The sequence below is a fragment of the Pelobates fuscus genome, chromosome 11, assembly GCF_036172605.1.
Source record: "Pelobates fuscus isolate aPelFus1 chromosome 11, aPelFus1.pri, whole genome shotgun sequence".
NCBI classification, from domain to species: domain Eukaryota; kingdom Metazoa; phylum Chordata; class Amphibia; order Anura; family Pelobatidae; genus Pelobates; species Pelobates fuscus.
The window spans coordinates 86,251,589-86,279,409 of NC_086327.1; the positions used below are offsets into that span (position 1 = coordinate 86,251,589).

At 38.7% G+C, this 27,821-nt stretch overlaps 1 protein-coding gene across 1 annotated transcript in view; it reads right to left on the reverse strand.

The window, feature by feature from the left end:
* The window catches only part of TTC34 (tetratricopeptide repeat domain 34), a 114,544-nt gene that overhangs the window by 24,793 nt on the left and 61,930 nt on the right, over positions 1-27,821 (reverse strand). The window contains exon 6 of the mRNA XM_063437136.1: positions 27,333-27,547. Coding sequence (XP_063293206.1) covers positions 27,333-27,547 — 215 coding nt within the window. The remainder of the gene's footprint in view (positions 1-27,332; positions 27,548-27,821) is intronic.

A 27,821-nucleotide genomic window follows, 5' to 3' on the forward strand; every position in this document is an offset into this window, starting at 1 on the left:
GTTGACCAGCGGCGTACATACTGCGGTCGCAGGGGTCGCAGCTGCAACCGGGCCGTCACTCGAGTGGGCCCGGCCACCCTGCGGACCCATGCAGACCCCATGCGACCGGGTGCCCGCCACCATGTGCTGCGGTCCTGGCTGAGCAGTATAATTGCCGGGGCCGCAGGTAAAGGGGTCCATCGGGTGGCCCATGCTGTTAGCGCCGCCCGATGGAAATGAATATTATCATCAGAGTGGGCCCAGTAACAGTGCAACCGGGCCCCCTCTGACGATGTCGGACGCTGGGAGGAATGACTGCCCTGGTCACTCCTCCCAGCAACCACCAGGAGCCGCGCAGGACATGTTGACCAACATTTTTCTAAGTTTTAAGATTTCAGATTTTCAAGCTGGGGCACGGTAAAGTTGTTTTCTATGTCAGGTCTATTATAAAACAGATGACCATCACTTGATACCAGAGAAAAAAGAATTGGAATTTCTAGCACAAAAATCTATTCTGGATCTCATGATGCATGCTTCACTTATGTCACATATAATAGGCAGCATGACAAGTAACACATTTTAAAGAAACACTATAGGTGTTATATATATATACATGCCTATAGTGTTCCTTTAAAATCTGTTTTATATTTAAATATGTATTCACCAAATTATATCTACCTCGCTGTTTGATTTTATTTGTTGTTTATTTGATAAAAGTCCAATGTGAGACTGAAATGTCAGGCTATCCACAATGTGAATTACACTGTAAAATAAATAAGAACTTGATTTAGGAATACTGAAGTTTCAAACAAAATAAATCTGTCTTGTGGTTCAAAATGTTCCTTAAACCACAGAGAACATTAAAAAAACACTAAAGTTACGTTAAAGGGAAACGCTAAACATTTAGCAACTACAGCTTTTATTGTCTTTTAGGAGTTTTTTTTTTTTTGTTAAACTAAACCATTCCCAGTGCGCAGATAGATAATGAAGAAGTGAAATTCCTCAATATCTCAGAGGTATTAGAGAGGTGCTATGAATACAAAAAAAATGATTTTTAAAAAAAAAAAATTATTTGAGTCATTGGAAATGTCATTTGGCAATAACTGAGGGACTGCACCCACATGCACATTCCATTATAAGTGCTACAAAATTCTTAGGATGTCCCTTTAGAAATAGAATTCCCCTGTTATTGCAGATAAGATATTATTTGTGCCATAGCTATTTTAAGGTTTGAGGCTGACTCTTTGGATGGCAGCTCTCCCTGCCACAATTGACCAGTTCAGCTGTGTATGAATCATAAAAGGCACGTTTAGCAATTTACACACCCGTTCCCCAGAGCTCTATAAAATTGTTTATTTACAAATCCTCTTAGGATTTCTTAAATCCAGCTGTGCAAATGATTTGAATTGTAACAGATATTTTTTGGTTTTCTGTGAGTTTGGAGACAAGCTGCATATGGAATTATTATATGTGCACACCATAGACTGGAGATGACCCATTATTGCATTATATAGATAATAAAATTTATGCAAAAAGAATAAATAAAATAATGAATATAAAGAGTATGCAAAATTTTCCTCAGCCTTTGAAGCTTCTACAGAGAGCAATGCACAGACTGGAAAGGGACAATTATGATTTTCCTATATATCCAATCAGGTTAACTTCCAGAAACTGTAATTGTGCATAATCTCATGATAATACAGTGATACATCCCATACCACTATAGTATATTATACGAGCAAAAAGGAAAGCACTTGGCTGGTTGGAAGGGGCAAAACAAATGGAGAGATTAAAACTATTTAACGGGAAAAAATTTAAAATGAAGATTAATTAAAAGTCCACACCACAGCTAACTGTAACCTAACCTATACAGTGAACATTATATATATTTGATATTCTCATCCCTCCTGGACAGCGATCTCATATGTTACACCTGGAATCTGTTGAAGCCACTCCCCTAACTTGGGGTTCTCAGCCCTGAGTGCTCCTATCACAACTGGAAATACTACGGTCTTCACTTTCCACATGCTTTTTAGCTCCTCTTTCAGCCCGTGGTATTTGTTTACCTTCTCAAGTTCCTTCATGATGCTATAGCCACTGAGTGTTGCCACATCCACCACCACTGCAGTCTTCTGTTCATTGTCTACCACCACAATGTCCGGTCCTTCATGACCAGTAATGTTTTGCCTTGTGTTAGCCAGTCAGGGTGGGAGTCTGTGAAGAAATCACTCTCTGTGTATAATATTTCTTCCATATTTATTCGGTAGATCTAACTACCGAACAAAGACCACCCCCCTGGCTTGTTAAACTTCAAAGAATGCTTCAATTGAACCCTCTATCGGTGCGGCCAGCATTCGTACTACCAAATGCCATGTGGCTGAGAAAACGGCGGCCATCTTTTTTCAGGCGAACAAAGGCAGCGGGACTTGGTCGTCGAGTGTCTGGAACTAAAATCGGACACTCGACTTCCCGAACACCGGTCTCAAACAAGCAAACGCTGGATCTCTATTTCCCGAATAGCTAGAAGAGCGCTATTCGGTACTTTTGTGCATTCGAATGAGGGGGAAAATCGCTGCTAAGAGCCAGAGGAATCCATTCGTGGAATTATTTGTTTTTTACCCCTTTACTGAATAGACCGGAAAACCACCCAAACTCCTGGAACTATTTTGGGCAGCAGCTTGCGGTTAGCCGGTCGTAAAGGACTTCCACACTTTTTGAGAACCCCTGAACCGATCTGGGTGAAATTTGAATACATTGGTCACCCAGATCGGGGCTATCAGGGGACATATTATTCGTGGGGATACCCCATGTATAAAGGGGTGGTCTGAATATTGGGAAAAATTGTGATTTTTCTGCCTGGAGATAATCAAGTTATTACTTTATCAGACTTGATTATCTCCAGGACTGGGGGAGGGAATTGTATGTTTGTGCTGGGTGTGTTTTACAATTTTACTGTAACTGATTGGTTATACTATGTCCCTCCCTGTGGGATGTCCCCTTGCATTGGGACTTGCATAAAAGCCTATGTGTGGTCATTAAAGCGAGTTCTGTTGTACACTTCTTCTTGACTTTGGCTGATGTTTGGGGATTTGTATGCTTTATTAAGGGAATTATCTTATAAAGCTATTTGTATTCGTATGGATTTCGTCTATTTCATCTACTGAACGGAGAGCTATATTCCAAGATGCTCTGGCGGTTCGGGAGGAAACTACCGAATGAGGATTAAATATACTAGGTTTCCTTACAGAGTCTTTTGTCAGAAGCTGGTTCGTTTGTGTTGCTAGGCATTCATGCAGCGTTATGAATTTCTTTATCCAGTAGGTGTGGATTGTGTCAGGTCCTGTGGCTGAATAACTTTTCATCTGGGTGGCTCTTTGCTGGATATTTCCAACTGTGATGGTGACTGGTTCCTGTTCTGGAATCATGTAATGGTCTGCTTTCAGGTCTATTAGTCACTTGGTGCTTTGTGATGCTACTTTCTCCCAGATGTTCTTCCACTAGTTTCAGTCTCTGCCCTGGGTGAGTCTTGGGTTATCATGAAGCTGTGCATACACCTTTGATGGTTCTTTGATAAACAGGGCATTTATTCTCCTAGTCTGCTTCTATGGTGTGTATATGTCTGTGTCAGGGCCGGACTGGGACAAAAATTCAGCCCGGGCAATTAATGGCAGAGCAGCCCACTATTAGGGGCGGGGCCAGAAAGGGGGCATGTCATGTCACCACCATTGACACGCACACCCCCTTGCCCCCCACCAAATGAGTATGTTAATGTGACGCTCCTCCAGAGCTAAAATAAATGGCATGAGTTTTTTTTTTTGGGGGGGAGAGGGTGGTTTGAGTTTGTGCTGCGTTTGCTGGCGATTCGTCTCTGGTGTCCTCAATAGTGGGATACCAGAGATCAAAACAGGAACCGGACTGTTAAAGAGTGTTGTGCATGTGTGGGGATGTTCCTTGTGTTGTTGTATATGTTTGGACGTTGCATGTGTGTAGAGCAATTGTGTATGTGAAGGGGTCTGTTTGTGGCGTACTGCATGTGGCTAGGGGCTGTAGTGTCTGTGTCTCTGGGTTGTAAAGTATGTGTGTTTGTGTGTGTGTATTTATATAGGGCCTGTGGAGTGTGTGTTGTACTGTGTGTTTGTGAGTGTATCTAGGGGCTCTAATGTGTGTATGCATATAGGAACTGTAGAGCACATGTGTATAGGGGGGATAATGTATGCATAGGTGGTGTAGTCTGTGCCCAGGGGGTGCAGAATATGTATTTATAGGGGATATAAATTAGTGTGGGTGCATGCAGGGGGTGTAATGTGTGTGTTTATAGGGGTATAACGTATGAGAGTGCAGGGAGTGTAGTGTAGGTTTATGGGGTATAGAGTGTGTTTAGTGTGTGTATGTGAGTGCCAGGGGAATCGTGTGTATATAAGGGGTATAGAGTGTGTGTAGTGTGTTTGTGTGTAAGTGCAGGAGGTGCAGTGTGGATATAGGGATATAGAGTGTGTATTGTGTGTTAATGCAGGGACTGTAGTGTGTATGTAGGGGTATAGAGTGTATGCAGTGTGTTTGTGTGTTAGTGCAGGGGGTGTAGTGTGTTTGTGTGTTAGTGCAGGAGGTGCTGTGTGTGTAGTGTGTTAGTGCAATGTTTATTAGTGCAGGGGAGCAGTATGTTTGTGTGTTAGTGCAGTGTGTGTTTGTGTTACTGCAGTGTGTGTTAGTGCAGTGTGTGTTAGTGCAGGGGAGCAGAATGTTTGTGTGTTAGTGGTGCAGTGAGTGTTAGTGCAGTGTGTGTTTGTGTGTTAGTGCAGGGGAGCAGAATGTTTGTGTGTTAGTGGTGCAGTGAGTGTTAGTGCAGGGGTGCAGTGTGTGTAGTGTGTTTGTATGTGTGTAATGTGTTTGTGTGTTTATGGCCTTAAAGTATTATTATTAAAAAGTAAAAAAAATAAAAAATCCATTTACTCCCCCTTTTAACTTTGCAGGGGGGGAGGGAGCATTCACATACCTGGTGGTCCAGTGAGGGGGCTACGCCACACACACACATCCCTGGCGTTCCAGCAGCAGGTAATTCAGTCTGTACCCCGCAGGTTACAGACCATCTCTCCCTCTCGCGAGCGCCGTTTTTTTCAGAGCGTTGCCGCCGGTTACCATGGCAACGCTCTGATAATCTCGGAGCTCGCGAGAAGAAGATAAAGGAAGCTGCTCGCCGTGCGCGGAGGGAGACCGTCTCACTGCCCGATCTCCCCTCCGGCCCGTGATGGGTTAGACCTCCATCTTGGGGCCGGTGCTGCTGCGCATGGGCCGGCAGGGGAGATCTCTTGGTCTTTCCTGCCGGCCTCGGCCCATGGCCATCGCGGCCCACCGGGCATTTGCCCGGTTTGCCCGATGGCCAGTCCGGGCCTGGTCTGTGTATATATATATATATATATATATATATATATATATATATATATATATATATATATATATATATATATATATATATATAAATAAAACAAAGGCTTGGCACTCACCTTTAAAAAAAAAAGATAAACTTTTATCCCGGTACTATCCACGTTTAATAAATAATCTAAATAAAGAGGGTGCACTCCAGGGGATTTGTGGTGAATTTTTTTTTCAGAAAGACCCATAAAGGGGTTGAAAAGTCGATCGGGACAGCGTGTATTTTTTTTTTGCTGTTATACAATAAATAATAACAAATTTTTTCACCACAAATCCCCTGGAGCTCCCTCTTTATTTGGATTTTATATATTTACACATGCATATACATACAAACATATTTATTTACCCATTTATCTGCCTCATCCTGTAGATCCTTTTAAACCTTTCAGGTTTCTCTACATATGTTTGATTGGGTTCAAGTCCACACTCTAGCTGGGCCACTGTAGGACATTCACTGAGTTGTCCCTAAGCCACTAGTTTGTTGTTGTGGCATTGATGCTTAGTGTCATTGTTGTGTTGGAAGGTAAACCTCCAGACTAGTTTAAAATCCTGTCACGATTGTCATCGTGCCATACACAAATATTGTGTTCTTGGGCCTGGCTGGGTTTAAACCTATATCTCCTACTTCCCAGTCAGAAGCTTTACCTAGGGCTGCACACGTCCTTGGTTACCTTCCAATGATTCCTGGTATCCTGTTATCTGAGCCTTTACGCCTGGACTATGCACACCTGCTCCTGATATGTGGCTGATACCTTCCTATATAAACCCCGCCTTGGCTATTGCAGATTGTCAGATCGTTTTGTTCCTGTTTCTGGTATTACTGCTGTTCATCTGACTCCTGGTTTTTGATCCTATGCTCGTCCTTCGTTTTTGCCTGTCTGCTGCCTGTCCTGACTATTGGTTCCGTCCCTGACTATGCTTTTGGTTTTCCCTGCCTGTACCTCGTTCCTGGAAGCACTGGTTATTATCAGCCCCAGTGCACTATTTCACAGCCTTGGGGATTTCTACATTGAGTCCCCTTGGCTTGTGTAAAATTGCAAAGGGTGCCTTTACTCTGCGTGTTGACTCTACTCTCAAGGTAAGACCATTACAGATCCTTAGCTCTCTAAGATTTCATTAAGGATATTTCTGTATTTTTCTGCATACAAAAATTTGGCTAGTCTGCTACATATGCAGCACAGTGCGTTCTAACTAATTTCTATCATGGCCAGTATTATGTTTTTCAGGAATTTGAGCTATAGTAGCTCTTTTGTGTGATCGGACAAAAAGAGCTAGCCTTTGCTCCCCACGTACATCAAGGAGCCTTGGGTACCTATTAGCCTGATGCCGGTTCACCGGTTGTCCTTCTTTGCACCACTTTTGGTAGGTACTAACCGCTGCATACCAGAAATGCCAAATAATACTTTTTGGTGATGTTCTGATTCAGTTGTCTAGCCATCATCATTTGCCACTTGTTTGACTGTTCACTTGCTGCCTAATAAATTCCACCTCTTGGCAGGTGTCATTGTAACAATATGATCAATGCTATTCACTTCACCAGTCAGTGCTTTTAATGATGTTTAATGTTGGTAAAAATGTACTTAAAATGTTAGTCAAAGCATCATAACTACTACAGCCCACTGTAGTGGTTATGATGCAAGGACTTCCCTGGCCCGGTTGCTAAACAGTTTACCCCATTACCTGGATCCCAGCTGAGCAGAGATGCTCCCTGGTCATCCAGTGATGCACTTTCGACTTTTGCAGAAGCCAGACGCTGCAGAGGTCACCATTCATTGGCTGAGAACATCAGCTGACCACTCTCAGCCAATGACTGTGATTCTGTGCAACTCTATTTCTGGGCTGGCTGATGACACCCCTATGATGCTGTTGGAGATGGAGTAATAGTGCGGTTAAGCTCTGTATATGCAGCGTTTCATATAAAAAAGCTGCATGTACAGACTTGAGGCAGCAGAGAGGTTAATCTCTTTATTGGCAGTTTTTCATAGCAATACACAGTGTATACAGACTCCAGGCACCATGACCATGTCAAATCACTGTAGTAATCATGGTGGTTGGAGTATCTGTTTAAGTAGCACCCCCTTTTCCCCTCTATTGGTCACAATTTAGTGACTGTCCCCTAACCATCAAACATATTTTCCCATTACCTATCTTTTTTTATGCCAGGGGGCTGAATTCCAAATCACAAATCAAAACAAACATGCTGATCCATAGCGTGCTTCATATAGTTCATGATTTGACTACATTTCAGCTCAGAGTTAAAAAATTTGTGCAATCACCAGATCGGCCATTTTCAGATGAACAGCAGTTCATAATAAGGTGAATCTATAAGTACAGTGACCATTCTATCTCTGCTTCTCTGGCATGTGCCCTGTTCAGATTCCATGCTGAAAGGGTCAGTTTAGTGTCAGAGAGATTAAAAACTGCACCCTGCAGAGTCAAAATAGTTTTTTAATTGCTTGTAATTATCTTTCCTTTGATGTATGCTCAACTTAGCAAGCAATATTTGACACCAGTAGAACCAGCTCATTGTCAGAAAATACATTTTTTTTTTTTTTACATTCAGATGCCCTTGCCCTTGTAATATTTGGTAAGCAAAAATGGTTACAAGGTTTTTTAAATATTTATATAGATTTTGTAGAATTTTTCATCAATTTTAGCCAATGTTCTTGAGTCAATTTTTAAGTACCTCATGTGCACTGTAGTAAATATACATATGTTCAGTTCGATGTGGAACAACTTGTAATATTTGCTGGTTGGAAAAGAAACATTAATTTCAAAATGTAGGTAGCTTAACTGAAAGCATAACTGAGAATTTTTCCTGTTTATCTATTTTAACTTTAAATTTTAAATTCACTTTTAGTTCTTACTTTAGTAAATAAAGCTGAAAGACATTTGTCTACCCTTGAATTCAGGCCCCATAAATGATGCAAGCCCTTCTACCGCTACTCAAGCAATGTGGATGGTGTAACGACTTTTCATGCACATAACAGGGAAAAATAATATTGACAATGTTCTTTAATATAAACCTCATAACTGAATAAACACATATAACTAAATACAAGTTGTGAATATTCTGATCATTAAAAACATATCTGAGATTCAATTAACTGTCATCAAAAATACCAGTTTTATGATTTTTTTTTCCTTAAATCCGAAGTTTCTAGACATTTGAAGCCAAAAGCTCTCAAAGCTATTTTCAGACTCATGAACATCCACAGTGATCCTGTGGGCTATAAATATTTGAGTGCGGAAGGATTTTATGTAGTAATGGAACATGGAGAATTGGCAGGAAATCATTTTTCTGTTATGTTCTTTATTTTCCCATTTCCTTTAGCGGACGTCTCATACATTTTCATTCACTGCCTTATAGAGTACTGCCACTTGGCACATGTTTTGCATGACGAGAATTACTTTACACATTCATATTTTAAATGTGATATATGTCACTATAATTGAAATTATAGAAATAAATGATATAAATAATCAACAGTAGTTTAGCAAACAGAAAAATCATAAGGCAAAAATATAAGATTTGTATAAATGTATACCAAATATTAATTTAGGATAAATTAAATGTAACTAATTTAGGATAACATTCAAACACACAATATTAATGAAAAAAATGTATTGTATTGCATTTACGACATTCTATTTTAAAGAAAATATATTCACAACTGAATATTAAAAATGTATTTTAGTAAGAAAGTGGCTATGTCATTTAATATTACGAAACAATATAAATGTATGTATGAATAAAATGTAACCAGGTTTGGGAGCAAAGTTCATTCAAATGTTGAAATTAGAAACTCTGTTTCAGTAATACAACTTTGATGAAAGAGTGTGTATTTATTTTTCAATAAAATCAGGTCCACTATGAGCTGAAGGGAGAATTAAAGGTCCACAAAGGCCACCCAACCACTTCATTTCAATGAAGTGTTCTGGGTGCAGTGGTCTTGTCATTTGAACCCTTAATAAAATTGCTATTTTGTAGAAACAGCAATGTTTACATGGAATGGTTACATGCACCTCTAAAGGCAATCTTACTAATAGCCCCTACTTGTGCTTTTTATAGATAATAGAGACTGTTTGATTGGCGAAGAACTTTGCTGCGCATGCATAGTTGCCCACCAATGTTTGGAGGCAGAGCGACTGCAGCAAAACTAGGATGAGAGAGTAAAGGTAAGTAAAACTACCAATTATAGGTAGGGGAACACTATAGCGTTACAAGTACATATTTATATTCCTAATGCTTTTGGGATCCTTTTATCTGAATATAAAACAAACTGGCTGAGGAACGCTTACACTTCTTGTTAAGGTGACTTAAGAAGATACAATTCTTTAAAGGGAAACTGTAAATACTGTTATTTACACCATTGAATACAAATTTGAAGAGCAACTATATCTTATGTTAACCTTTTTTCATGATATGTACCGTTTTCTTTTACATTTTAGAATATATAATTGACAAATTACATCATAGGCCAGTTTATGAAAAGCGAAGCCAGGGCAGACATTACAAATGAGACAGGGATAATAAAAATGTTCATGTGTCTCCTCTTCTCTGCATACTTTCTCAATGCTGACCACCAGGTTCAAAGGGCAGACCTTATGACAATGACAATGATTGACATGTAGCTAAAATAGAGGTTGTGTTGCAAGATAAAGATGTGTGGTTTCCTATGTGTTCTTTTAATTTTCACACTTCTCAAACACATATTTGTTAAATTTGGGCATGAGTAAGCGGATGATTAATTCGCTGTTATGGAATCTGTTGGACCATTTTGTGCTTTCCACCAAACCTTAACGCATTATTCTAAATGTCTGGGTGGAAGCCTGCATTTTAACACTAATTTGGCTCTGCCAGCCTTTGAATGTTACAGTCGATTGTTTGGATTGTTTAATCCACTCCACTATTTTCCAGTACTGAATCAGTCATTGCTTGTGACATTTGCTCTAATTATTTTTACCTGTCTAGAGATTCCCCATCTGTCTTTGCTTGAAAGTAATTAATGTATTAGTGTGCCATCCATTCATCTTTATGTAAATATTTTACTAGTCATTTTTATTCAAATCTTCTATATTACAGCAATACAAAATAAGGTTTATTTTTGCAGGCTGAATAAGAATTGCAATAATTCTGTGTCCAAACAAAGGACCAAAAGAATAGTTTGTGGGTTTTCCTATGATAAGAGGAACCGGGTGCCCGAGTCAGTTTAGCTCCTAAAAAGTCAAATGTGATTCAGAGAAATGTGAATCCTGGATAACCATAGAATATAAACATGTCTCGATAGCCTCTTCGCATCATAACAAGTATCATGAGATGTAATGTTTAATGGTAATGGTATGTACCTTTAACTTTTGTGTATTAGTAAACATCTGTTATAAGCAGAAGAGAGATTATTCAGTTTGCATTCTTTCATTATATAATAGGTTGATATTATTTTTATCATTCCATTGATGATATACTTGGTTTACTTTTGAAACGGCAATCCTTTTTTTTTTTTTATATGTCTTGTTATATTAGGGTTTTATAAATATATAGTTCATCAACATGCAAAGTGCACAGAACACTCCAAATGCCATAACTGTCTTTCTTAGTGGTTATGGCGCCATCCTAGGAGTAAGTATTCATATTGTTTAAGAATGGCTTGATAGCATACCTGCATCCCGTCCGGCACCTACCACTACCACTATCCCTGCTGTTGAAAGAACTGCCACTGAACTAATCTTGTCCATGCAGGGCTGTGCTCATTGGCTGAAAGCTAAACTCAGTGGAACTAACAGAAGCTCCTTGCAGAGGAGGTGTGGCAGGCTTCTGGCAGGGGAGGTGGTGGCAAGTTATCAAACTGCTCCGAAATGGGTTCTCAAAAAAGAAATTGTAAGAAAATATACCCACAAAAACAAATTTGCACTTAATTATGCTATTTTAATTGGGGTATGTATCTAAAACCAGTTTGCAATAGCTACAAATCTCTTTTCTGCTTCCATTGCAAGCTTTCCTCTTCTAGCCCTGCCAGACTTTCTGTGGCTGTCCAATCACAGACTTCCCAATGCAGCTCAATGACACGTCTTGGTAAGGCAGGTGTTCTGAGCAATTGCTGCCTCTTGATTTAGCTCAACTGAGCTAACTAAACCAGGAAGGAACAGGACCTGTTGTCTGCTTGAAAGCCAAGGGGAATGTAACCAGGTTAATTTATAAAAGTGTAAATTTCTATTGAAACCTGCACTTTTTGTAAAAGGAAAAGGACTATAGCCATTGCCAGGGCTGAACCTTGGCTCATGCACAGAGTGCAATGCTCACAGATACAAGGTAGTTGGGGCAGAAGGGAGGCACAGAGAGCCCTCAGTGTTTCTCTTAATTGAAATGGGCTTGGTGAAGGGGCAGCACTGAGGGCTGCTTCACGCACTGCACCCCTGTCCCCCCTTGTAACCTAATAGATCATTTGTGGTAGGCTGGCACTTAAGTGGTCATATGCAGGGAAAAGCACACAAACTAAATTAGCACGGAGTGTCTCTCCCTCACACTCTGCATAGGAGCGCCTGGTGCCATGTGACTACCCAGCACTTAGTATGAAACATGCACAGCACGTCGAACATCGAGGAGTCCACCTCCCCTGCCTTTACAGGTATTTCAGCAGAGAGGGGAGCCATCAATCTGTATGTGAGAATAGAGCAGCATAGGGCGGGGCTCTTTCAGAGTGGCAGCTTACTGCCACTTGGGAAGGGGACAAGGGAGATATGGATGGAAATGGAGATGTATACATAGATGGAAGTGGGGGAAGATATGGATGCAAGGGGATGAAGAAGAGACAAGGGGGGGTAGAAGAGACCTGGGTGGAAGGGGGGGGGAGAGACATGGATAGAAGCGGAAGAAGAAGAGACACAGATGGAAGGGGAGGAAGAATAGACATTGATGGATGGGGGGAGAGAGAGAGATGGATGGAAAGGAAGAAAGGGAGACATGGATGATAGGTGGAGAGAGATATGAATGGAAAAGGGTAAGGAGAGACATGGGTGGAAGGAAACATGTATGGAAGGGAGTGGACAGAGACATGAATGAAAGGGCAGAAGAAGAGGCATGAATGTAATGGTGGGAAAAAGACATGGATGAAAGGGGGAGGGAGACATGGAAGTAAAGGGGGAGAGACATGGAATAAAGGGGGAGATAAACATGGAATTAGGGGCTAGAGAAACATGGAATGAGGGGGATGAGAGACAAGGTAGGAGAGGGGGATAAAAACATAGAAGTGTAGTGCAGAGTGGTAATGTGTGCAAAATGCTGTTGGGGCAATCTGGTGCTGTGGAAAGGGGCAGTAAGAGTGAAAAGGTGCAGATAACATGGTGTGAAGAAGAGCAGAAATGGTGGAGTGAAGCAAGGTAAGATAAAGCAGGTGTAAATGTATGTGTACTTATAAAATGACTGGGGAAGGAGGTCAGCAAGGGGCAGCAAAATATGTGTCTTGCATTGGCCCTGTCTGTGAGAAAATGTGTAAATGTTTTTGTGTATATGTGTGACAGTGTTGATGTGCATACATGACTGTGGGCAGGGGGGGAGGGGGAGGAAGGAATGCAGCCTTTGAGTCTTGGACCCAGGCAGCACAACAGAGACACACAGTGGGCAGAGGTGACAGTGAGACATAGTCAGCTGTGGGTGACAAGAAGAAATACACAAGGGCTGGGGGGACATAGTAGTTTCAAGTTGCAATGTTACACACTCAGACAAATCCATACGGAGAGCAATATAGAGAGAACATGGGATGGGAAGAAGGACAAGTCACTTTGTTAAGGATTGTCCCCAGAGAGGTAGGTTGTTTAGGTATATTAAGAATTAGCTATATTAATAATATTCAATTTAGGGATCTACCTGCCATGTCTGGACTGGGCATTTGTAAAGTAGGGAGTTAGTAAGATGACCACACCCACCTGGGGCCCCAAAGAATAGTCTGTGACCCTAGGATCTTCTCTGGCCACTACAGCAGTAGGTGCTTGGAGTGTTCCTTTAAATCCAAACATAATGGGTATTTAAAAGAGCTTATGCTGATATCCAACAAAAATTACTGATTGCTGTAGGGTAGACACATGTAGTAAATACTAAAATAGGAATTTAATTCTTTAAACAATGTCAGGAATTGAAGTAATTGGGCTCATTTCCAACAAGAACACCTGGCTTGACAACTTGAATCAAGCAGTGTACTTTTCCTAAAAGGTTAATCTAACTTTAAGAAGGCTTTTGACGAAGCCTAATGATAAAATAAATTATGTTTGACGAGTGCCAGTTGAAGAAGGAAGAAAATTCATTTACACAGAAAATTTGGGATAGCTGTTCTGTAAACTCCATGTACGTCACTAGGAGATTAATTGGTTTTATGCATGCTTTAGAAGCAATGGTGCACAGATATTAATTTCAACTGCAATGTAAGTATATCCTCTTTTCGCTTGCAGACACATTAGAATACTTTAAATATGGAATGTGCTTTTCTTTCTCACAGGTCTTGATATACACGGCTTCAGTAAGGATACACATTGTTTAAAAAATCAAAGCTGGGTGATTTAACTTCATGTCAGTAGAAACAAAATACTGGTAAAGTAGTAGTTGCAAAAACAGCACTCTTGCAATTAAGTGACACCCACAAGAAGTTGTTATTGTTAATGTGGGTTCAATGTTGCAGTAAGCCATTCTTTTTTTTTTCTCTCCCATGAAACCCTTTGAAAGAAAAATTAATCACTAATGTCTTTCTTGCTGTGAACCTTACAACCATTAAAAAAGGAAAGTTAATGCCAGATACTGTCTCACGTCAGTGCAGTCACATGATAAGGGGGCATGATGGTAATGCACAGTAGGATTGTGACGCACCCAATTGTTTAGGGGCACAAGGTATAGACACAGGGGTCCCTGTGGAAAGAAGGGCCTCCTCATACTAGTTAAGTCCCTGCATCCAAGATGGTAATGCTGGTAGCACATTTAGGCAGGATAACTTCAGAGGCCAAGCATTGTACCTGTGCCCTGTTTCTCAGTGAAGTTCCAGCAAGCACTTGCAATGATAATGGAAGGGCAGGACAATTCACCCCACTTCTCAATCCACTCACAGAGCATCTAACACCAAAACTACACAGATGATAATAATGTACAAAGAGAAAGGCATGGCCTCTACCATCAATACAAATCTCATTTAATTGCCCTACAAGAGTCCCGATAAGAGGTAAAAGGGGATAGAGAGACACGTGGAAGGTCGGAGAAGGGGAAAAAAGAGAGACACATAACAGGAGAATTATGGAAAGAGAGACACAAGACAGGGAAATAGACATATGTAGGGCAGATGGGGAAAGAGAAGTGGGGTGGAAGATGTGTTGAGAGGCACAAATTGGATGGGGACAGTGACAGTGGCAGACATAGGTAGGGGTGAAAAGTGGATGGAGACGAGAGATACAAATGGGTAGAAATGGGGAGAAGAAACACAAATATGAGAAAAATAGAGAGTCGAGGTGTGTCTTGCTTTGTATAGAGTTTGCATGCAACCTTCTTCACAGATACCATGTGACCATGAGTATTTTATGTATTTTCATGTAATCTAATCATAACTAGACTTGGAGATTCTTTTTTTCTACAAACTGCAATTCATCCCTTTTCCCAAACTGCTATATATACTAATTACAAACCAAATGACTTGCACAACAAAACGAGCATATTCGTTTTGACTCATAATCCTGAATTCTGCCCGTGGCACCAAAATTGAGATTGATGGGAAAAAAGATGATTGATGTCTAGGGGACATCCACTAAATGCTGATTTTATTCACAGATCAAGTAAGAAGTGACCAACAGAGGGAAAAACGAGGAACAGTAAAACAAAAATATATCTACATATCTGATTATATATTTAATAATTATATATAGGTTTATATGTAGATTTTTTACTGCTCCTCTTTCTTCCTTCTGTTGGTTATTTTTCTCATTTGATCTTATTGCAAATAGAGGGACACTGTAGGCACCCAGACCACTTCAGCTAATTAAAGTGGTCTGGGTGCTGTGACCCTTTTGCACTTAGTTCTGCAATGTAAAACAAGACAGCCACTAGAGGGCTTCCGGATTCCAAACTGACTTTTGGTCCGTTATCTGATGCTGGACGTCCTCACAAACCTCCAGCCTCAGATTTTCCCCATAGGAAAGCATTAAATAATGCTTTCCTATGGGGAGGTCTAATGTGTGCATATTCAATGTTTTCCTATGGGGAAAATCTGACCCTGGAGGTCTCTTAGGATGTCCAGCATCAGATAACAGACCAAAAGTCTGTTTTGATTCTGGAAACCCTCTAGTGGCTGTCTTGTAGACAGCCACAGAGGGCAGACTTAGAGCTACAATGTAAACATTGCAGTTCTCTGGAACTGCAATGTTTTACATTGCAGCACTAAGTGCAAAAAGGTCACAGCACCCAGACCACTTCAATTAGCTGAAGTGGTCTGGGTGCCTACAGTGTCCCTTTAATTCCTGGATGTCTTCGGGGGAGGAGCATTGGCAGAGCCTGTCCCAGAGCCGGCTGGAGAGACCTAATGCGCATGCGCAGCAATGGCCTCGCACGCATTAGACCTCCCCATAGGAAAGCATTATCCGATGCTTTCCTATGGAGAAAATCTGATGCTGGAGGTCCGTAAGATTGTCCAGTGTCAGATAACGGAGCAAAAGTCCGTTTGGATTCCGGAAGCCCTCTAGTGGCAGAGGACAGACTTAGAGCTGCAATGTTTTACATTGCAGCACTAAGTGCAAAAGGGTCCCAGCACCCAGACCAATTCAATTAGCTGAAGTGGTCTGGGTGCCACAGTGTCCCTTTAATTCCCTGATGTCAGCGAGGGAGGAGCATGGGCAGAGCCTGATCCAGTGCCAAGGGTTTTAACCCCTTCAGCCCCACGGGAGGAGGGCCCGAGGGAGAGGGAGACCTATTAACCTTATAGTGTTTTCCTGGCACTATAGGATCCCTTTAAGTAACCTCAAGCAATATCAAATAACAACAAAATCAACAATTATCTCTTTTTATATAGAAACAGATTAACTATAGAAATGATTCCACCATTAGCGTCATGGCCACCACGGTGTCTTCACAAACTTCCAATTTTTTTTTCAAGTCCGAGAGTCATGCCCCAAACCTGACTATACTTATAAATCATTAGAATGTGCTTATACCAGTATACCTCTTAACATTGGGAGATATGAAACTTAAATGCAGGTAGGTGGGCCCTGGGGGATGCTTTGCCAGTGATGCCCACAATGTGTAGGTTTTCTAGCTGGCCCCACAACACAAGACCATGTAGAGACCGAAGCTAGTGTCATTTGTCTAAATATACATAGGGATTAAGGAGAGAGCGCAGGTAACTTTTATTTTCATTTCTTTGGTTTTTATTATATATTGGGGCTGATGTGTACTGTAGTCCTTGCTGCCGGCCCAGTAGTGATGGGAGTGAGCGCAGGACTTCTCTTTTTGTATTTGTATTTACTTTGTATCACACAGCCTGGTTACAATGCTGCCGCCCATCCCATGTGTTCCCTATTAAGGGTTAATAAGTATATAGGGGTGTATATAATAAATACCCCTCTCTGTTTCAGGTATATGCGCCTTAGGGTCCGTAGAGGCGACCCTCACCCTCCTTTCAGTCCAAGTTTTCTCCAGGTGCAATGTCCTAGGTAATGGGTATAGGAGGGAACATATAGCGTAGTACAGTCTATGTATATAGGAGGTATAGTACGAGGTAATGTAGATATACTCACAAACCCGGAGCCAATATATCGGCTCGTTTCATAAGGTGTATGTGGTTAAGGACCACATTCCTTCTTTGTAAAGCAGGTAGAAATAAAAGCCATAAGTATGAAAAATATATATATGTAATTTATTATAAAAAAATTATATAACATGTAACTTTAAAATAGTATGTAGATAAAATAACACTAGTGGCTTATAGTCCAAAAAGCAATTCTGTCTGCTCACTGTTCATCCAGGACGCGTTTCACCAAATTGGCTTCCTCAGCTCGAAAAAATGTTCAGAAGATATTGTGGACTCCTTCCTGCTTATATACCTTTATTAATTGTGGGCTTCAGGCTTGTATTTCGCGGGCAATTTCCATGGGAACGGAGATGCCCTGCGTTTCAAGCCTCCTCTTCGTTTAGTTACTTCCGGGTATGATCACTTCCGGTTTCGGCTCCATTAGCATCATGCGTTCCACAGTGCGTTCCACAGTGCGTTCCACCGTGCGTTCCACTTATATGGCCGTGTTTAGAACTGTCCTTTGCCATATTAGTGGATATTGTCCTCGGAAAATTTATAAAATTGCATCAGAGAGAGTGGCAATTCATCCAATGTAAATACATTAGTTTATATATCCCTTGTGAGCCATATGTATATGTATATATATTTATCACATGCATGGCTATTTATTTGTGTAGTTAAAGAGACAGGTAATGATCTAAGACTATCAAAATTCTATAAATTGAGCTATTTAAAAACCCTAGTGATAATCACATTAGGTTAAAACTTCCAGGGAATTTATAAAATCAAAAGCATATAATATGAAGTATGGGTGGGAGCAGCCCTATATGGAAAAAACTCCAAGGGCAATGGATGAACCCCAGAACTATTTGATTTTGAATTGGAGATATACTAGAGGTTTGACGAGATATAAATATATATATATATATACATATAAAAAACTTATAATATCACAAAAAAAGGTGGCTTAGTAAGACCAATAAATACCATACACAACATGCTTACTGAAAAAGGGAAATACTAAAAGGAGTAGATAAAATCAATCAGTTAAAAAATGGCACATTTCAAAATCTGAATTAAGACCGTACGGAATGAGACTATTTAATTTAAAAATCCATTCCATTTCTATTTTGCTGAGTTTTAAATTAAAATTTCCTCCTCTCCAATCTTTAGATATTTTGTTTATTCCCAGAAAGATTGTACCTTTTATCTCACAATTATGATGAGTTTTATAGTGTGATGACACGCTGTGTTTTTCGAAGCCTTTACTTATATTTCGACCGTGTTCTTCTATTCTTATGTGTAGAGCTCTTGTGTTTTTACCTATATATTTTAGCCCACATGGGCATTGCATGAGGTAGATCAGGTTTTTCGAATGGCATGTTATAAATTCTTTAATCGGATATTCTAGCCCTTCATTACATGTGAATTTTTTTATATGCCTTTTTTTATTTTCCGTTCTTTTGCAGGCTAAACACATACCACAACCAAAAAAGCCCTTTTCTGTGTTTAAGAAAGTCATGCCAGTATTGGGTTTGTCTTTAATAAAGCTGGAAGTTAGGGACTTCTTTAGATTATTGACTCCTCTGTGAATAAAGCGAGGTTTCTCCGGGAGAAAAGTCTTTAAAGCTGGATCTTGGAGGAGGATGTGCCAGTATTTTGACACAGTCTTCCTTATTCTATAATTATTAGAGCTGTAGCTACATATAAACGGAATTCCATTATTAATAGGTTCCTCTTTCTTTTTGTATTTTAAGATGCTGGTTCTCTCTATTTCTTTAGTTTCCTGTCTTGATATTTCTAATTTTGTCTCTTCATATCCCTTTTCTATGAAATCTGATTTGATTTTATTGGACTGAATTTCGAACATTTCTACATCTGTGCAATTCCTTCTTATTCTAAGGAATTGTCCCTTAGGGGCATTCTCTAACCATGGTAGGAAGTGGCAACTGTCTCTTCCTATAAAGCTATTTGCTTCAACAGTTTTGAAATGATTTTTAGTTTTAATAGAACTGTTCTCTATATATATATATGCAAATCTAAAAATATTACTTATTTTTTGCTCCAGTTGCTTGTTAATTGGATCCCCCATGTGTTGGAATTTAAAATATTTAAAAAGACAGATAGATCTTCCTCTGGTCCCTCCCATCTAAAAAAGATATCATCTATATAACGGCCATAGGTAACCAAGTTCTCCACCCAGTCATGCTGGCCATAAATAAAATGGTCTTCCCAGAATGCCATAAACAGATTGGCATAACTGGGGGCGAACTTGGTTCCCATGGCCGAGACCCATTGTGGCGGGAATAGATTCGATATCTAGTAGACTGTCTCAATATGTCGATATACATTTGCAACCCATAGTCAAAAATACCAAATCCTATATTAAAGACACGATGATGATGCTGAAACTTCTAAATGAATGCAAATGGAATAATAATTGCTTCCTAGTTACCTGTGATGTCACAGCATTATATAGTAACATCCCACATAAATACGGATATGAAGCAACGAAACACTTTATGGAACATAGTTCAGATCTTACCCCGACAAAAATACAATTTATTTTAGAAGCTATAGAGCTTATTTTAAACAAAAATTATTTCTGGTATAACGAAGAATTCTTTCTCCAAATTAAGGGTACGGCCATGGGAACCAAGTTCGCCCCCAGTTATGCCAATCTGTTTATGGCATTCTGGGAAGACCATTTTATTTATGGCCAGCATGACTGGGTGGAGAACTTGGTTACCTATGGCCGTTATATAGATGATATCTTTTTCAGCTCTAATAATTATAGAATAAGGAAGACTGTGTCAAAATACTGGCACATCCTCCTCCAAGATCCAGCTTTAAAGACTTTTCTCCCGGAGAAACCTCGCTTTATTCACAGAGGAGTCAATAATCTAAAGAAGTCCCTAACTTCCAGCTTTATTAAAGACAAACCCAATACTGGCATGACTTTCTTAAACACAGAAAAGGGCTTTTTTGGTTGTGGTATGTGTTTAGCCTGCAAAAGAACGGAAAATAAAAAAAGGCATATAAAAAAATTCACATGTAATGAAGGGCTAGAATATCCGATTAAAGAATTTATAACATGCCATTCGAAAAACCTGATCTACCTCATGCAATGCCCATGTGGGCTAAAATATATAGGTAAAACCACAAGAGCTCTACACATAAGAATAGAAGAACACGGTCGAAATATAAGTAAAGGCTTCGAAAAACACAGCGTGTCATCACACTATAAAACTCATCATAATTGTGAGATAAAAGGTACAATCTTTCTGGGAATAAACAAAATATCTAAAGATTGGAGAGGAGGAAATTTTAATTTAAAACTCAGCAAAATAGAAATGGAATGGATTTTTAAATTAAATAGTCTCATTCCGTACGGTCTTAATTCAGATTTTGAAATGTGCCATTTTTTAACTGATTGATTTTATCTACTCCTTTTAGTATTTCCCTTTTTCAGTAAGCATGTTGTGTATGGTATTTATTGGTCTTACTAAGCCACCTTTTTTTGTGATATTATAAGTTTTTTATATGTATATATATATATATATTTATATCTCGTCAAACCTCTAGTATATCTCCAATTCGAAATCAAATAGTTCTGGGGTTCATCCATTGCCCTTGGAGTTTTTTCCATATAGGGCTGCTCCCACCCATACTTCATATTATATGCTTTTGATTTTATAAATTCCCTGGAAGTTTTAACCTAATGTGATTATCACTAGGGTTTTTAAATAGCTCAATTTATAGAATTTTGATAGTCTTAGATCATTACCTGTCTCTTTAACTACACAAATAAATAGCCATGCATGTGATAAATATATATACATATACATATGGCTCACAAGGGATATATAAACTAATGTATTTACATTGGATGAATTGCCACTCTCTCTGATGCAATTTTATAAATTTTCCGAGGACAATATCCACTAATATGGCAAAGGACAGTTCTAAACACGGCCATATAAGTGGAACGCACGGTGGAACGCACTGTGGAACGCACTGTGGAACGCATGATGCTAATGGAGCCGAAACCGGAAGTGATCATACCCGGAAGTAACTAAACGAAGAGGAGGCTTGAAACGCAGGGCATCTCCGTTCCCATGGAAATTGCCCGCGAAATACAAGCCTGAAGCCCACAATTAATAAAGGTATATAAGCAGGAAGGAGTCCACAATATCTTCTGAACATTTTTTCCAGCTGAGGAAGCCAATTTGGTGAAACGCGTCCTGGATGAACAGTGAGCAGACAGAATTGCTTTTTGGACTATAAGCCACTAGTGTTATTTTATCTACATACTATTTTAAAGTTACATGTTATATAATTTTTTTATAATAAATTACATATATATATTTTTCATACTTATGGCTTTTATTTCTACCTACTTTACAAAGAAGGAATGTGGTCCTTAACCACATACACCTTATGAAACGAGCCGATATATTGGCTCCGGGTTTGTGAGTATATCTACATTACCTCGTACTATACCTCCTATATACATAGACTGTACTACGCTATATGTTCCCTCCTATACCCATTACCTAGGACATTGCACCTGGAGAAAACTTGGACTGAAAGGAGGGTGAGGGTCGCCTCTACGGACCCTAAGGCGCATATACCTGAGCTAGTGTGATAGCTCTTGAAAGTGTGAGTTAGTTATCTACGCACTCCCTTTTTGTATTTACACTTTGTATACAGGTTGCACTATGTTCTGTATATTTGTGTTTTTTGTTTAAGGTTACCCTGAATAGAGTGATACTACTCATAAAAGTATATGATCTATTAAGGTACAGTTAGGATTTCTTTCTATTATTTCTGTATATCCACTACTATTAGAGCGCTACACCGGATATCCCTTCCACTTCCACTATCTTTGATAGAAAGATAAGCACGGTGGCATAGCAGCTCACAACAATATATAACTTTGGAAGTATCCAGATCACTGACCTATACACATAAGCGCTTGTACTTCCTATTCTACCCCTCTCTGTTTCATTAGAGATATCTTTGCCAGATGCTCAAGGAAGCGGGCTGAAGGGTCAGTGTTAGGACCCGCTTAGGGGGGTCTGCCTTGACGTTGGCAGCGGGCATTCCCTCCAATGGCAATTGGAGCCACTAAATGACCTCCATTTGTCTAAATATACATAGGGATTAAGGAGAGAGCGCAGGTAACTTTTTTTTCTTTTCTTTAGTTTTTATTATATATTGGGGCTGATGTGTACTGTAGTCCTTGCTGCTGACCCAGTGATGGGAGTGAGCGCAGGACTTCTCTTTTTTGTCATAGTAACATAGTGTTACTTTAAAAACATTTCTGTCATTTTTGTAAGAAGAAACTGCCATTGTTATATTTGTAGTTAATAATAATGTATATCATCGTATAAACTGCTAATAACAATGGTTTCGTTGTTATTTTTAACTTTCGCAGTGAGGAAATGGGAGAGAAAACTAAGGATAATTTTGCAGAATAATTAATGTAATGACATCTAGGAATTTTAATGTATATATTGTTTTTTTAAACTGTATGCATGTGATCTCTAATATATAGGGGCCTAAATTGACTATTTTGTTGCTTTGCAGTGGTTTATGATAAATCATGTAGCCGTCATGTGTAAAGACATTCATAAAACAAACTCATGTGGATTCACTCCTGACTTGTGAGAAAATGCGTTCCTCGTAATAAAGTGCTATCCTGGTAGAAAACAAATTAAGCAACGATACTTTATTTTAAGGAGGGATCTAAAACAAAGGGAGAGCATGATCAACTAAATCAGAAATTTGTCACATCCTTCAAGAATTACATCCTAAATTCAGAATATACGTGTGCGTTTTTTTTTATAATTAAAAGCACAGGTTTCAAAAGAAATCTGCACTGTTATAAACATATACACAAATACAATGTGTGCTGGCACTCAATAACGTCTTAGGTGCAGGTATTCGAGGTTAACCTCGATAAAATCTCATAATATCGAAAAACAAAAAAATATGAATACCGCACTTAAGTCTTATATATGACAAATCTCAATAACAAACCTTAGTAATAATGCAATTCATTTATTGTTCCCTTAACCTACTTTGGAAAATATATTCATAATTACAGTTGTTTTTCCTAGAATGATTTAATCATATGTACAGTTGCATTCATGTCATCATATGTACAGTAGCTATTTACAAATAATTGCAAAACCCTCCATAAATACTATTTACTTTTGCACAGTACCAAGTGCTGCTGCCTGTATGAAATCACAATAGAGGAGAAAAATTGAAAAAAAAAAAAAATGAAAAAAATGTAATTTTTTCAATTTTTCTCCTTTATTATGATTTCATACAGGCAGCAGCACTTGGTACAGTGCTAAACACTTTGCCTCTACACCACCAGTGGGATCATAACCAGCTGTACATATATCCATATAATGAATGCAACTGTACATACGATGAAATCATTCTATGAAAAACAACTGTAATTATTAATATATTTTCCAAAGTAGGTTAAGGGAACAATAAATTAATTGCATTATTACTAACGTTTGTTATTGAGATTTGTCATATATAAGCGTTGAGTGCGGTATTCATATTTTTCTGTTATAAATATAGTTCAAAGCTGATGTGAATTCTTCTTATAGAGCAGGGCTGAATTGGCACATCATGTCTAATAACACTCATCCAAAATCCACAAAATTTCTCAATGAGCGCTGCATTGGACAGAGAATATCAGGATTGATTATCTCATGGTGAGCAAATTGTGGCGAGTGAGGAAACCGTTATTATTTCTCTTTTGTTAAAGGGACACTATAGTCACCAGAACAACAGCTTATTGTACTTGTTCTGGTGAGTAAAATAATTTCCCCTCATTTTTCTTTGCAGTAAACACTGAGAAAATGCAGTGTTTACATTACAGTCTAGTGATAACTCCATCGGCCACTCCTCAGATGGCTACTAGAGGTGAGCAGCACTGTCATTCAGTTTCTCCACCCCCGGCATGCTGACACTGGACTTTACTCATAGAGATGCATTGATTTAATTCATCTCTATGAGGAAATGCTGATTGGCCAGGGTTGAGTTTGACTTGTGCTGGCTCTGCCCCTGATCTGCCTCCTTGACAGTCTCAGCCAAAAGGAAAGCATTGTGATTGGCTCAGAACATCACTTCTTATGATGTCAGCAGACAGCAGGCCTGTCAGGGGAGAGGCATCAGCTGCAAACTTGAATACAAGTAAGATTTTACTGTATATAGGGAGGGAAGGGGGGATCAGTGGGGACTCAATGGTGGTTTTAACACTATTGGGTCAGGAATACATGCTTGTGTTCCAGATCAAATAGTGTTCCTTTAACTTCTTTTTTTTTTTTTTTTTTTATTAAAAGGGGTGCTGCATATAATATAGCTGAATTACATAACACAACCAAAGAACATATGAAACATAAATCGCGTGTTTGAATCATTAGAGTAAAAACACACTTTTGCAACAATGAGAAAAATGTAAAGGGATTTTCCACTGTCCAAAAAACTAAAACAAAACAAAAAAAAAACACTAGTAGATATTACCTAAATAAAAACAAGCATGCATTTAATTAAACATTTTTTTTTCATTGGGGGGTATATAGAAAAACAGCCTGCAAAGTCTACAGATCTCTTGTCTAAAAGTCCTTGCCATCTAACTACGACCAGAATTTCTGTGGCTTTCCAATCACAGAATTCCCAATTCAGCTCAATGAGAAATCTTTACAAAGCAGGTGTTCTGGGCAATTGCTGACTCTTGACTTCAGTGCAAATAAGCAAACGAAACCAGTAGGCAACAGGACCAGTTGCCTGCCAGCAGTGAAGGGGGGGGGGAAGGAGAGTGACTGTAACAAGGTTAACTTATAAAAGTGCAGAGGACACACTCATCACACATAAAGCACTTCAGCAAGTTAAAGTGTTTTGTGTTTGGAACGTTCCTTTGCAATATTTAAATTTTTTGAATAACCAAGATGTTTATTATATCACAATAATTCTTGCATAGCACTATAATAGTAAGGAATAGTTAAATTATAGTATGGAATAGTTAATGAAAAGTTCAGATCACAAAATATAATATTGGGCTTAAATATCTTACTCCTATTACTCCTATCACAGTGTTTACTAAGGGATGTGAATTAATCTTACCCATATTAAAAGAAACATATCGATATAAATATATGATTCAATATTTTTGGAGTCTAAATTGGTCATACCAATTATTATTTTAAACTATACAATATGTTCAGAATATGACAGAATCATGATATTCTCTTAAAATGAATAAATGGTTCTACGACGATTAAACGGGGACCTCAACACCATCTTTTCCTGCCATCTCGTCTTGTTGCAAAGACTTGTCTATTAGTCCACCTATTCTACAGTGCTATGAAATTTGTACGGTAAGTGGTTTATAAATAGTAATAATAGCTAACAAAAAAATTGGTGAATTGTCAAATTAAATGTGTACAACTTTGGCTGAAATTACAAGGAGATGAATACAGTGGAAGACGTTTCAAAAGGTTGATGTCATGCATTTTATCTAAATCATATGAAATCTAGGGGCTTATTTGCCTTCAGAACCTGTCACCTTAAAAGTGAAATGAAGAGCTTATACTTCCTATTTAGCTACAGCCCGATTGTACTTAGTTTTCCCCTTAACAAACGATCTTACATTGAAAGGCTTATATCCAAAGATTATTTATTTTTAAAGTTTAACGCTATCACCATGGAAACTTGCTGTTCTACAGAGCTTCTGTATAGTTCTGCTCACACTTTGCCTGTTTGAGATGCTACTGTAAGGCTTCAGTGATTTTAAATGACTCAGACCATTAGTCTTTAAATCTTAAACATGGCACTCTCATTCGAAGAGCATCCTTTCTCTTTATAGAATGGTACATTTCTGGTTTAAGATATGAAGGCACTTATTTATTTATTTTTTTCTAATAAATTCTTTGTTAGGTACAAATTACAGTGAAAAGATAAAAAAGAAAAAAAAAAGATGTTACCAGTACAGCATGTATGGAAGAACATAGACATGTCTCTCCTCTGTTTTTTAGGTTTATTTCAAAGTACAAAAGGAGGAGCTTCAGATCAAACTTACCAGTTGATTTTTTTTTATTGACGTATATGTTGATATATAGAGACAATATTATTCCACAAACCAAGTAGAAGTTGGGAAGCTGTTGAGGATCATAGCGCGAAATGCATCAAGCATGTAACCCCCCTTCTACTGTATAGAAGTTGCATGTTTTTAAATCAGAATTTTGAATAAAGTGGAGAGATTTAAAGATATGCCATGTGAATTGGATTCAAAGTTATAATAAGCAGAGCAGTGTTATACATCTCTTAATGCTTTTCCAGCATTTAGTACCCAAAACATTTTCATCTTGCATAATTCTTACATGAAGCAATGGATATTGTGAATCTATTTTTCTATAAATTACAATTCCATTTTGATATATTGAAGCTTGTAGCTGGGCAAAGAATGTCATTATGGCAAGACTGATGACATTCTACATAATACTGTATAGTCAAATGTTACATTTTATAAAAATAAAACACTGAAAGCATGAAGTCACTTAATTTAGTTACCATTTATATTCTTTGTCTTCACCTCAGCACACATGCAGAAACTCTGAATGTTCAAATTGCTTAACTAGGGGCAGAGCCTCTTTTCTGCACAGTTGATGGCTTTGCATAGTGCCCCATGTATATTACGACTCAATTCCAAGTATGTTACAGTTGCAATTTTGACATTAGTGTGACAGAACTGTTATGGACCAGAGTTTTGCTTAACATAAAATTTGTACAAGATATAACAGGCCTCTACTGACCCACCTCAGAAATGCTTGAGCATTACAGATTCTAAACTACGGAGAACAAAAGATCCCACCAATGCTTGGAGATTGAATTCACAATCTTAAAATGTCATGTTCTGTTATGTAAAACGAATGCCGAATTTCCAACAACAGTTAATGTTGTACCAAAACGTAAATCCTGTATGAAGTATTATCTAGTGCTGAGATATTGCGGTTTACAAATACAAAATAAGTGGTTTGTATTTTCGACTTTACTTTCACGTAAAATTCAATTTCTTTATATACTAAATTAACATAATAAAATGTATAGTAAGTGTAAAAATAATTAAAGATAACAAAATACCTGTGATAGACTTTGTCGCTGTCGTTTATCAAGAAATTTCACTAGAACTTCCACTTCACCGGGAGATTTTCCTGCTAATGGTGATAGCTCCTGTGCTGCAGCAAGAATATTCCGATACTTGACGTGGAGAATTCCGTACCTGGCTTTGGCTGAATCATCAATAGCACGGTTGCTGAAAGACTGTTTTAGGTGCATAAAAGCCTCTTCATACTTCTCTGTTTATAAAACACAAACTTGCTTAAGCTTTGTTGTCTTTCAAATACCAAGTATACTAGTAGTTAGACTAAAGATGAGTATTTACAAACAAATCTAAAATTAAATGTAATGCTCACACTGGGGTAAATTAAAATAGCATGTGTTATTTTTGACATGTTAATGACTGCTGATGAGCTATTAACAATACTGCATCTGCTGCCCCCTTAATTACTAGTATGTGGCCCCTTTATAAGTGGTGCCACAGTCCTGCATAGACCCCTTATGGGATGACCC